General features: G+C 38.0%; 1 protein-coding gene across 1 annotated transcript in view; it reads left to right on the forward strand.

Annotated features, from left to right (window-relative positions):
• Positions 1–12,533, forward strand: part of Chd1 (chromodomain helicase DNA binding protein 1) — a 66,443-nt gene that overhangs the window by 43,472 nt on the left and 10,438 nt on the right. The window contains exons 20-31 of the mRNA XM_021221055.2: positions 255–403; positions 917–1,013; positions 1,099–1,194; positions 2,462–2,638; positions 4,120–4,280; positions 5,956–5,997; positions 6,691–6,821; positions 7,302–7,440; positions 7,563–7,713; positions 9,433–9,555; positions 10,375–10,500; positions 11,725–11,865. Coding sequence (XP_021076714.1) covers positions 255–403; positions 917–1,013; positions 1,099–1,194; positions 2,462–2,638; positions 4,120–4,280; positions 5,956–5,997; positions 6,691–6,821; positions 7,302–7,440; positions 7,563–7,713; positions 9,433–9,555; positions 10,375–10,500; positions 11,725–11,865 — 1,533 coding nt within the window. The remainder of the gene's footprint in view (positions 1–254; positions 404–916; positions 1,014–1,098; positions 1,195–2,461; positions 2,639–4,119; positions 4,281–5,955; positions 5,998–6,690; positions 6,822–7,301; positions 7,441–7,562; positions 7,714–9,432; positions 9,556–10,374; positions 10,501–11,724; positions 11,866–12,533) is intronic.

The raw sequence follows: 12,533 nt of genomic DNA on the forward strand, positions 1-12,533 counted from the left end.
AAACCAGAGCAGCAGTGGGGGAGGGGGAGGGAGAAGGGGAGGGGGGATGAAAGAAAGAGTCAAATCGGGTTTTAAATGGCAGAACTTTTAGCTTTGGACATAACATGTGGTTGCTAATTTTTATATTTTTGTTTTACATTGACAGTTTTAAACCTTTAGTACAGGAGGAGTCTTATTTATGCACCACTGTTTGGACACTCAATTAGCAAGAGGTCCTTGTTACTGCAACTTCCTTCTCATGCTTGCTTTTACAGGTGAATATATATCGCTTGGTTACAAAGGGATCAGTTGAAGAAGATATTCTTGAAAGGGCCAAAAAGAAAATGGTTTTGGATCATCTTGTTATTCAAAGAATGGATACCACGGGGAAGACAGTGTTGCACACAGGCTCGGCTCCATCAAGGTGGGCACTGCTCTGTAAGAGAACTGCTGTGGGGGAGGGGCCACCCCAAACTCATGTAAGTGGACTGCACTGTGCTGTGTGTGGTTATTTTATACTTTTAAAGATGTTAGACTGATTTGTATTAGAGGCATACACACAGGTGCCTTGCTTGACTGTTACAGGTCGATCACACAGAGGAATTCTCTTAATTTCCATGTCTCAGGTTTCATAGTTTTTTTTTTTTTGTTTTTTGTTTTTGTTTTTCGAGACAGGGTTTCTCTGTATAGCCCTGGCTGTCCTGGAACTCACTTTGTAGACCAGGCTGGCCTCAAACTCAGAAATCTGCCTGCCTCTGCCTCCTGAGTGCTGGGATTAAAGGCGTGTGCCACCACCGCCCAGCAGGTTTCATAGTTTTAAAATAAGTAGATTAAAACTTTACACACATGACTTCCTCATCACTTACAAAGCAACTATACTGAATATGCTCTGAAAATATTGCTGTAAAGATTGAATTTCTCTTTTTCATGTTTCCAGTTCCACCCCCTTCAATAAAGAGGAGTTATCAGCCATTTTAAAATTTGGTGCTGAGGAGCTTTTTAAGGAGCCTGAAGGAGAGGAGCAGGAGCCCCAGGTCAGCAGCAGCCTGTCGGAATCTGTGGTCTGTCAGCAGGGGGAGGTGCGTGTGTACTTAAAATAACAACTCCCTTTTAATACAGGAAATGGATATTGATGAGATCCTGAAGAGAGCGGAGACGCACGAGAACGAGCCAGGCCCCCTGACCGTGGGGGATGAGCTGCTGTCCCAGTTTAAGGTAGGCCTCTTCTTTCCTCAGAACTGCACACTGCACAGGGTTCAGCTAATGTTTTGATATCTTTCTTTAAACAGAACTAACAAGATAGTTTTTATGTTAAAATATTCTGTATTGTACAAAAGTTTCTGCTCAGTCAAACAATCAGCATTTCCTATGACCAAATTGTATATGGGTAATTAAATTCACTGTGCGATGGATTTCTAATTTACAGCCAGAATTACGCTCAACAAACAGTGTGTTCTGCATATTTAGGGTAAATACATGGATGAGTGTGAACTTTATTCAGATTCCCATGTCTCAGCTGCTATTTTTAGGTAGTTTTTTTTTTTATTCCTTGGACATTTTATATATTTGTACAGTATATTTTGATTATACCTATGTACTGCCACAACTCACATCCCCTGAGTGCACCCCCTCTGCCTCCTTCACAACTTGGATTTTTATTGGGTTAGATTTCAACAAAACTTAATTGAAGAATTATTAAAAATAAGAGCACTCCAGAAAAGGAGACAGCCCAAGTAACTGTCATAACACTTGTCCATGTCACTGGCCTGCTGAGGTCGGACACAGCGTGAGGCACGTGATTTCAGGAGGAAGGTGAGTGAGTAGGGGTTATTTTTTGTTTGTTTTTTTAAAGAAGCAGGTTACTGAGCTAGAGAGATGGCTTAGGCCTTTAAGGCTCAAGCAAAGAATCAAAAAAAGACAATCTTAGAAAAGACATCTTAGAAAGACATCTTAGAACTTTAAATGTATGAAGTTGTCCTCATGAAAGATAGTGTTTGTCCATTCCTTTACAAGTGGCAAAGAAGGAAGCCAAGATCTAGAAAGCTGGTTACTTACCTAAGGTTGTCTTCAGGATCTATCAACTACCCTTGTTCTGTTTTTATCAAAGGGGAGGAGGATCCTGTGGCACTCAGAAGTTCATAGGCAAGGAATTCCTTCAGCATTTTAGTAATATACTTCACAGTTTGGTCATTTTATTAACTACGTTTGTCATCTCCCCTGAGTTCTGTTATTAATTACTAATAATGCTGAACAAAGGTCAGAGAATCATTGCTGGAGGGAGGAATCGCAGAAGTCAGTTGGTTTGGCCTACGTTGCTCTGCTGCAGAGATAACTAGCTAATTAGCAGTCATCGGTAGACGGCTGCTCAGGAAGGCTGAGCTGTCTCCTAGCTCAGCTGTTTCTCCCTTAAAAGAGTAAATTTGTCAATTAGAGTTCAATATTGTAAACTATACTTACTCTGAAAAATTCTGAAATTTATTAGGTTGCCAATTTTTCAAATATGGATGAAGATGACATTGAATTGGAACCTGAAAGAAATTCAAAGAACTGGGAGGAGATCATTCCAGAAGAGCAAAGACGGCGGTTAGAAGAGGAGGAGAGACAAAAGGAGCTGGAGGAAATTTATATGCTCCCGAGAATGAGAAACTGTGCAAAGCAGGTGACGTCATTTTAGAATATTGTTTCATAGCAGTATTTCGGAGTAGTTCTGGGAATTTTCCTTTATTAAATGATGGGATTATTTTCAGGTAAACTCTTGGTCTATGGTTTTTGTTGTTAGAAGATTTTAGCTGATTTCCATTTCTTTTATGGATAAGAACTGTTTCTTTCTCAGTTTGATAGTTTCTTCTGAGGAATCTGGGTTTTTTTTTCCTCTGTTGAATTTATAGGAATGACCTTAACTTACTATTTTTATGTCTTGGTGATGCGTGCCAATTTATTTCTAATATTGGTAATCTTTTCTTTGTAACCTTGCCCACTTTGTTCCTGGGATAACAACTCTGAGAGTTAATTATATATGACTAAATGTTTAATCCAAAAGCTTTGGTGTGTTTCCTGACTAGCTTGTAAACTTATTTACCCATTTGTTCTGGTTTTTGTCATCCACAAGGCTAGTTACCTCTCCTCAGGGTTATGCAGCTGCCTCTTTCAGTGTTCAGGGTGATTCTCACCCCACCCCCACCCCCACCCCCAATTTCTCTGCTGAAATTCTCACCTCCTATTTTCTTCCTTAGCTCATTGGCCATAGACTTTCATACAGTTCACAAGAGATTCTCTCTACATTTCTTGATCATTCTAAGTAAAGATTAGGTTAATCAGCTTTATTTTCAAGAATAAACTTTTTGTTTCATTTCTGTTTTTATGTTTCTATTCTTTAACATTTCTTTTGATTTTGATTTAATTTGTTCTTTTAATTTTCTTGAGATGTGAAATTGAACACTAGGATTAATCTTCTATTACCATCCAGTGCTGAAATTTTCTTTGGCTTTCCATAATTTAATTGAGGATGATAAATGTTAATCCTACAACAGGGTTAATTAGATCCTCAAGGATTCTAGACTGTGGATTACTTTATCTAGTTCCCCTTTAGTAAATGTCTGGATTCCTTTGTTTTTCTTTATGTGAAGAATTTTATTGGACAATGCAACTTCACATTTCTGGTCTCAGGAAAATGTCTAGAAGTGACATGTCAGGACCAGCAGAATGGTGGCTTTTGATGTTTAGGATAAAATATTGCCAAATAGCCTTTTGCTTAAATCAGCAGCAGAAATACAAGAATTGTACCTGGTGTCCAGTTTTGTAGCATTATGTTATTGCTCATTTAGTGTTTATCAAGTTGATAGGTTTTCAAAGAAATTACATATTTCCTTTTTTTTTTTTAAGTATAACTGAGCTCATGTAGTTTTGTATTTATGCTAAGTTGCCAGTTAGTAGCCATTATCATATTTTTACAGAGAGCTGGTGTTCGGTTGATTTAGTCATTACATTTTATTTTATTCTCTATTCGATTAATTTTGGCTTTGGAATGTTTCCCATATGTGGACTAATGTTTAATTGTAGTTCACTGTGTTTGTCTTTGCCTGTAAGATAACAAGCTTTCTTTACCCTGTCTTTAAGGATATTTTTGTTTCTGTTTTCCAGATCAGTTTCAATGGAAGTGAAGGGAGGCGGAGTAGAAGCAGGAGATACTCAGGGTCTGATAGTGACTCACTCTCAGAAAGGAAACGGCCGAAGAAACGTGGGAGACCACGCACTATCCCTCGGGAGAATATTAAAGGATTCAGTGATGCGGAGATTCGGCGGTAAGAGGACATAGACCACTTTCTTTAACTTGGTGTTTTTAGAGCATGAAACTAAATGTGAAAACTAGATTGAGAGGTTTTAGAGGATAAAAAAGATATCTATGCAGGAATTAGGGTGTTCTGCTTAGATATTGATTATAACTTTGGAAGAAAGGTGTAACATCTCATGTTCGCACATTATTTATTATTACACCACTTGTATATTAAAATTATTTTCTCTCGCTGTGGTTCAGAATGACTCTTTGAACAATAAAAGCACATGTTAGCACAGCTCATGGTCCAGCTACGTTCCCTGGCATTACTAATTTTGCAGGTGATTAATTTAGCTCTCTATTTTTCTTGTTTAACATTGTGATTGTGTTTTTGAAAGTTATCATTCATTCCTGGGGCTGGGATGGAACTCAGCAGTAGAGCGCAGACTTTACCTGTGTAAGATCCGGGTGCATCCTCGGCCACTAAGAAGGCCTCTGGTCTAGGCAAGTGGAAGTGGAAGGCGGCCTGGCCAGGAGGCTGAGCCCGCCTCTTCCCGGAGCACCCTGAGTGCACAGGTCTCCAAGGGAGACAGCAGCTTAGCTGGGCGGCAGCTTCACCTGTAAAGTTTGATGAAAGCTTGTGCATTTCTATGTTTTAGAAGTTTGTTTCTTTCAAGTTATTTTTAACTCTTTTCCTTTAAATCATAGACCTGACAAAGCCCTTCCTCATTGTTCCTACAAGAAAACTAAGTGCATTGTTAGTTTTCATTAAGGGAACCTTTATGACCATCTGATTTGCTGGACTTTCTGTCTTTAGTTGAAGAAGCATTTCATCTTCTACTTTCTGGATATTTTCCCTCATCCATCAACCACTTAAGTTGCTTTGTTGTGACGTAAAATTTTTGTTTACTATTGTTGGTATAATAATCATCCGAATTAACCCTTCAAGTAAACCCTGGTCAGCCTTAGGATGTGACAAGGGTGATGGTTGGTAATCACTCTGGAGACAGTTCCTCTTCTTGTGGTAGCTCTGAACATTTTTCTTTTGTCTTAAAAAAAATAAAGTAATTTCTAAAATAAAAATTAGCTTCTATTGTTTTATTTATATTGATATCTTAGCTTCTTGGGTGATTCAGTGTTATGTTTGGTGTAACTTAACGTCCTAATGATTTATAGCTTAGTTTCTTCTTTTCTTAAATCAGGGAACAATACCTTAAATGAAGTTTTTTGTTTGTTTGATTTGATTTTGTTATTTTGCCATGGGTCTCATGTAGCTCAGGCTGTCCTGGAACTCCTGATCCCCTTGCCTCCACCTCCCAAGTGCTAGAGTTGGAGACTTGCACCACTGTGCCTGACTTCAAGTGTCTTCTTATTTTTATATGTGTTATGACTACAGAGTGGCGTGTGTGTGTCTGTGTCTGTGTGTGTGTGCGCGCGTGCATGCATGCGTGTGCACCTGTCTGTCTGTATCTGTGATTATTATTTCTGTTTTTTTACAATCTTGGGAATCAAATCCAGGACCTTTTTTGTGCATTCTTGGCTGTATACCACTGAGCTACATCCTGTCTATTTAAATATTAAAAACCAAACAATATATGTGTGTGTATATAATATGTATATATACATATATATGAAAAATATATAATACATATAAAATATATTTGTATAAAACATGTTTGAACCAAAAATTTATTTTCCGTTAGGTTTATCAAGAGCTATAAGAAATTTGGTGGCCCTCTGGAGAGGTAAATATATTTGTTATTTCTCATATAGTTATAAAATGTGTAATATATTATTATGATTATGTAGTTACCAGTCAGTTTAACTACTTGATTGAATTTGCTTTAGTATTTCTGATTGATTATTAAAAATGTATGATTTGAGTCTCTAGAATTTTCTTATCTTTAAATGTCAGCAAAATACTCCTTAAATTGCATTTTGATAGCTGTAATGTATTTTCAGTCTTTATCTTTTTTTCATTAAGTACTTAAGAAAGAACTAAGTTACTAGCATAATGTCTGACTTTCTCTTATCTTTTGTACTAGTAATCTCACCAATGCAGGGCAGCAAAGACTCAGTTCTTATTAAAATTTACAATATAAAGATACATTCTACTTTACTTTGAGCTAGATTACTTAAAGTGCAACGATATTTGTGTGATTATTTTAGATGCTAGAAATAACTATAAATGTTAATCTTTGTAGATTCTGTGTTAATATAAATTTCAGGACATTTTTATTTATAATTGTCATAAAATTGTATCACTCTTTTTCAGTCAGATTGGAACAGATTTTTAATGGTTGGTGTATATAATCTCCAGGAGCCTACCATTTGTTCTGTAATAAAATCTTTACCATTATTAATGCTCATGAGAGTGTTTTTGTATTGTATCACTTCATTTAACATGCTTAACTGAAAGGCATATTCTTTTATTACAGGTTAGATGCAATTGCTCGAGATGCTGAATTGGTTGATAAGTCAGAAACAGACCTCAGAAGATTAGGAGAACTGGTGCATAATGGTTGTGTTAAAGCTTTAAAAGACAGTTCTTCAGGACCAGAGCGAGCAGGTAAATACCTCCAGTTAGCCTGCTTTGTCACTCTGAAAGATGCCTGCCGTTCTGAGTGATGGACACGCAGAGAGCAGAGCTGCAGTTAGGCAGTGCGTCTGCGCGTAGCCATTACTGTTAGGCTGTCCTTTGAGGACACGACTGGATGGACAGAACTTGTGTATGTGTGCACAGTTATTTCCTCATTCATCTAGTGAAGAAAAATACCTACATAAGATTTAATAATCTGATGCACTGAAGAAATCATTGTGAAAGTCCCATCTAGGGGCTACTGGTGTCAAGTCTCCCTCCTGTACCTACAAAAATAGTCGTAGATGCACTCTGAATTCACAGCTTCTGATTTAGTTAGTAGGAGGTATAGAGAAATTTAAGATTTTTAGTTAAAAAAAAAGAGTACTACACATTGACATAAGTAATAACATGCTGTTTTGTGTTTTGTTTTGTGTTATGTTTTTCTGTATTATTGTTTAAAAAATCAAGGTGGCAGACTTGGAAAAGTGAAGGGGCCAACCTTCCGCATCTCCGGAGTACAGGTGAATGCCAAGCTGGTCATTGCCCACGAGGACGAGCTGGTCCCTCTACATAAGTCCATTCCTTCAGACCCGGAGGAGAGGAAGCAGTGAGTACGCACTGGTACATGTTCTGTCCTGAACATGTGCTCACGTTTAGCTATTAAATATTGTAAAAAAATTATAGTTTTGATCATTATTAACTTGAATTAATTATTGTCTTTAATGCTAGGTATACAATCCCATGCCATACAAAGGCTGCTCACTTTGACATAGATTGGGGCAAAGAAGACGATTCGAATTTGTTAATTGGTATCTATGAATATGGCTATGGAAGCTGGGAAATGATTAAAATGGATCCAGACCTCAGTTTAACACACAAGGTACTTAAGTTTTCTTGACTCTGTTGACTGTTAATATTGGCTGTGAGTTACTTTAATTTTTATAAATTATTTTGAAGATAAATTTAACTAAGAATAAGGAAATAAAGACTCTAATTCTGTGATTTATGATTGAGAGCTTGGGTCTTATGAAGTAATTGAATTTAAATAATCTCTCTGATTTTGCTTTATTTCTGAATTATATTTTGTTATTAAGACAGGTATCAATTATTTGTATAAAATTTTTCCATTATTAAAGTAAACAAAAAGGAAACTTAAACTTCTTGTAACACCTTTCTTAGAAATTTATAATGTTAAGTAATGCCTCTCTGGTTGGAACTCTTGATCCTCCTGACATGGGCTCGCCATGACCTGGCAAATCAGATATTTTCAGAAAATATCAACTAATGTACAAAATTGGATGGCTTTATTTTGTTGCTCTGAGAGCCAGCCTGCCTGCTTCCCTCCCTCCCTCCCTCCCTCCCTCTTGTATAAAATGTAAGCCATGGAAGCATTTCTTTGTGTGATCTTTTCCCTGCTTATGGTTTTGTGTTTGGATGGGCAGCTTGTCATGTTTGTGAAGGCCAGAAGACAGCGCTGTGTGTCATTCTCAGGAAGTCTGTCTATCTCTTTCAAGATAGAGGTTTTCATTGTTTGAGAAGTTTACCATTAGATGTGACTGGCTGGCCAGGTAGCCTCGGCATTCTCCTGCCTCCTCTATAGTGCTCATGGGACACTCATGCTATGAGAGGTCTTGTTGCCTTGGGTGGGAGTGTGTGTGTGTGTGTGTGTGTGTGTGTGTGTGTGTGTGTGTGTGTGTGTGTTTTGAGGCTGTGTGCATCCCTGTGTGTTTTAACATGTCTCACTAGCCTGTTCACCCAGGTTGGTTTAGGCTTGTGATTTCTAGTGTTGGTTGTTACAATTGGCTACTCTAAGAGATTTCCTTTTTGTCGTTGTTTTGTTTTTTGAGACAGGGTTTCTCTGTGTAGCCTTGGCTGCCCTGGAATTCACTCTGCCTCTGCCTCCTGAATGCTGGGATTAAAGGCATGTGCCACCATGCCTGGTGAGATTTCTTTTATAGGATTTATTTTCAAGAGACAGACATGCTGGTAAACACTGGTGATCCTACTTAGTACTCGGAGACAAGAGAATTGGCACAAGTTTGAGGCCAGCCTGGGGTAAACATAAGCAGTAAGACTGGATCTCAGTAAAGAAGAGAAAAATGGCCAGTGGTGTCACACACCTTTAAATCTAGCATGTGGGAGGCAGAAGCGGGGGATCTCTGAGTTGGAGGCCAGACTAGTCTACAGAGGGAAGGAGTTCCAGGACAGCCAGGCCACACAGTGAATAAGCAAGCAAGCAACAGCAAAAAGAAACAGACAAAACGGAAGAGAAGAATGAGTTTGCTTCCAAGGAAATTAAAGCTGTTTAATGTCATCTGATGTCCTCTTCTGTTCATGAGGACAGTGTAGTGACACACACGCACACGCACACACACACGTATTCATACACATAAAATACATCTTTAAATAAAACTGTATTTTGTAACTGCACGTAGTACTGTTGTTGCTACCCAGCTTGCTGCCCTCTCGTAGTTTATGACGTAGCTAGGAATATTAAAAACTTTAATGTCAACTAATGCATATTCATTACATTGCATTTTTCACCAGTTCACTTTTCATGTTATTTATAAAAGACAGCCTCCATGAATTGCTCTTTCAGATTCTTCCAGATGATCCTGATAAGAAGCCACAAGCAAAACAGTTACAGACGCGTGCAGACTACCTCATCAAACTGCTTAGCAGGGATCTTGCAAAAAGAGAGGCTCAGAGACTCTCTGGTGCGGTAAGTTCAAATGTGCACGTTCAGAAGCAGTCCGTCTTCTGGGGTCTTTGACTACTTATCTATAGTTACTGTAAAAACTGTATTGTGCTTTAATAGACTGTTTTTACCTGGTTATGACTGTAGAGAGAGGCCAGACCTGTATAGTTTATTATTCAAAGTATTATAACATTTAATATATAATTTTAAGGATCATGGACTTTATGAGGCACTTCAAAAAAGATTTTTTTAGATGACACATGAAAAAAGACACTGTAAAAACTTGTTTTTATTGTACGGGTAAGAATATTTTTCTTGCATGTATATCTGTACACATGTCTGGTGTCCATGGAGGGTATCTGAGCCCTGGAACTGGAGTTAATATGTGGTTGTAAGCTACTGTGTGGGTTCTGTCCTTTTGAGAGCAGCAAACGCTCTCAGCTGCTGACCGATTGCTGCAGGCCCAAGAGGAATTCCTCACTCCCCAAATCTTTTCGCCTTTATAAGTTTGCCTGTGAACATGATGCCAACAACTACCTGTATTGTATTCAAAATATTTCTATCACTTTGTTGTTATCACTGAATCTAGTTGTAGGTGATATAAATATCAGAGAGTGAAAACTTCATTTCTATTCCTTTCTGAAGGAATAATGACATTGGTCAGTGCTTTTAACATTGTTGTAGTTGATATAATCAATTATAACATCTCTGTTGACCCCAAACTTGGTGTAGCTCATTACCAACAGACTCAGAATAGATGTGTTTAAGTTTCAGATTAGTAGTTATGATGTTTTTAAAACAGGAAATCAGTGAAATTGATTAAATGCAAATAATTACTTCTAGGGAGGTTCAAAGAGGAGAAAAACAAGAGCTAAAAAGAGTAAAGCAAAGTCCATCAAAGTAAAAGAAGAAATAAAGAGTGACTCGTCGCCCCCGCCTTCAGAGAAGTCTGATGAGGATGATGATAAAGTACGTATTCTTTCAGAGCACCAGCTCGTAATGTGGAAAGGGAAGCTGAACTTTAGAAATGGAACTTTTCTATTTTTTGGTGGTTGTAATGTAGACTTATTTCTAGATCATAACTATGCAATAGATACATATATGAGATGGATCAGTGGTCCATTTTTTTAAAACTCTTGCTAACTAAATGGAGCCATTTCTTTTAAATTTTATTATGAAATTTGAATGAGACTAGCTCACTTTAGAGAGAAGTAAATATTACATGTATCATTATTAAAGGGATTCCAAGTTACATCTTTGAGAACCTACATGCATGCAAAAAAATTTACTTGGAGGTTAAAAAAAAGATGAAGGATAAGAAAATAGGAAAATAATTTAAAGAAAAAGAAAACAGGATGGAGAGATGGCTCAGAGTAAGGACACAGGCTGCTCTTCTAGACATTTTGAGTTCAATTCCTAGCAACCACATGGTGGTTCATAACCATCTATAATGAGATCTGGTGTCCTCTTCTGGTATGTAGGCATACATGTAGGTAGAACATTGTATATATAGTAAATAAACAATTCTTAAAAAGAAAAACAAAAGAAGCTATGCAGAAAGAAAAAGAGGGGACGGGAGGGAAGGCTGGTATTAGAGCCCAAACTAGTTTCAGTGACTGAGTTCTTCAGAAGGTTTTGTGGGCATATAATTGAGGGGAGGAATTGGTTTGAACATTGTTTTAGTAGTGTTTAAGCAGGAATATGTTGGGTTTTTTTTTTTTTTTTTTTTTTTTTTTTTTTTGGTTTTTTGAGATAGGGTTTCTCTGTGTAGCCCTGGCTGTCCTGGAACTCACTTTGTAGACCAGACTGGCCTCGAACTCAGAAANAGACCAGACTGGCCTCGAACTCAGAAATCCGCCTGCCTCTGCCTCCCGAGTGCTGGGATTAAAGGCGTGCGCCACCACGCCCGGCTGAACACTGTTTTAATGCCTTACAAGATAACATCACAAAGCAGACCTTTATTCTTTGCCATTGTTTAGCAAAGTAGCAAGCAAGTTTATTTAAAAACCTAGCAACAGTAAAGGTGGGTCGTGTTTGAGGATCAAGAGAGGTCTCCAAGGGAAGCTGGGAGAAAATGAAGCATGGCTGTTAATTGAGCATAAGTACTCGCAAAATAAAACATGAGTGCTTGAACCGCTGTTGTAAAGAGTATCGCGTTGTTTTTGTGGTTGGGCTTTTGTTTCTTTTTCCCAGTTGAATGACTCCAAGCCTGAAAGTAAAGACCGATCCAAAAAGTCTGTGGTGTCCGATGCTCCCGTTCATATCACTGCAAGTGGAGAGCCGGTCCCCATAGCTGAGGAGTCTGAAGAACTGGACCAGAAGACGTTCAGTATTGTAAGCACCGGGGTTCTAGTTAGACTGAAGCAGTGGGCCTAAAACAGCTCAGGCAACTTTTATATCTAGGATTTTCAACTTTTCAGTTCCCTCTCCAGTAGTTGGGTATCTGAGTGCTGATGTGCAAAGGTTGTTCTTCCTAAATTCAGCCATTACTGTGATCAATAAGGTCCACTTAAAAAGGAAAGCAAGTTGAAGTCATGGAGAATCAGGCCTAGTGATAAACAAGGTGTGAAGTTTCTAAGTTTAAGAATAAGAAATGTGTTGTTACAGGTTGCTAATGAAGGAACTGGTATAAATACACAAATGGTTTGTTTCTCTGTATGCTAGTGCGTACCTTAATTGCGTGGCTCCCCATAAGAGATTTCTGTAGCCTGAGTGCTGTATGCATTGAAACCACGAGCTTGTTTTAGTTGTTTGTTGCTAGACCTGAATTTAGTCTAAATCAGTTTTGTTAGTGTTAACCAAGTAAAACACTTGCAAAAGATGTTCTCACTTAAGAAGCTGCTGCGCCTGTGTCCACAGCTCCTGCTTTGTGCATCTTGTCTTTTGTATTTAAGAGTAGGAATTTATAAGGTGAGCGTGTGTTCTGAGATGTGCTCTCATACAGGTTCAGTCCTTTTTTTCCTGTGGTTTTTTTTTTTTTTTTTTTTTTTTTTTTTTTTTTT

The sequence above is a fragment of the Mus pahari genome, chromosome 21 (genome assembly GCF_900095145.1).
Source record: "Mus pahari chromosome 21, PAHARI_EIJ_v1.1, whole genome shotgun sequence".
NCBI classification, from domain to species: domain Eukaryota; kingdom Metazoa; phylum Chordata; class Mammalia; order Rodentia; family Muridae; genus Mus; species Mus pahari.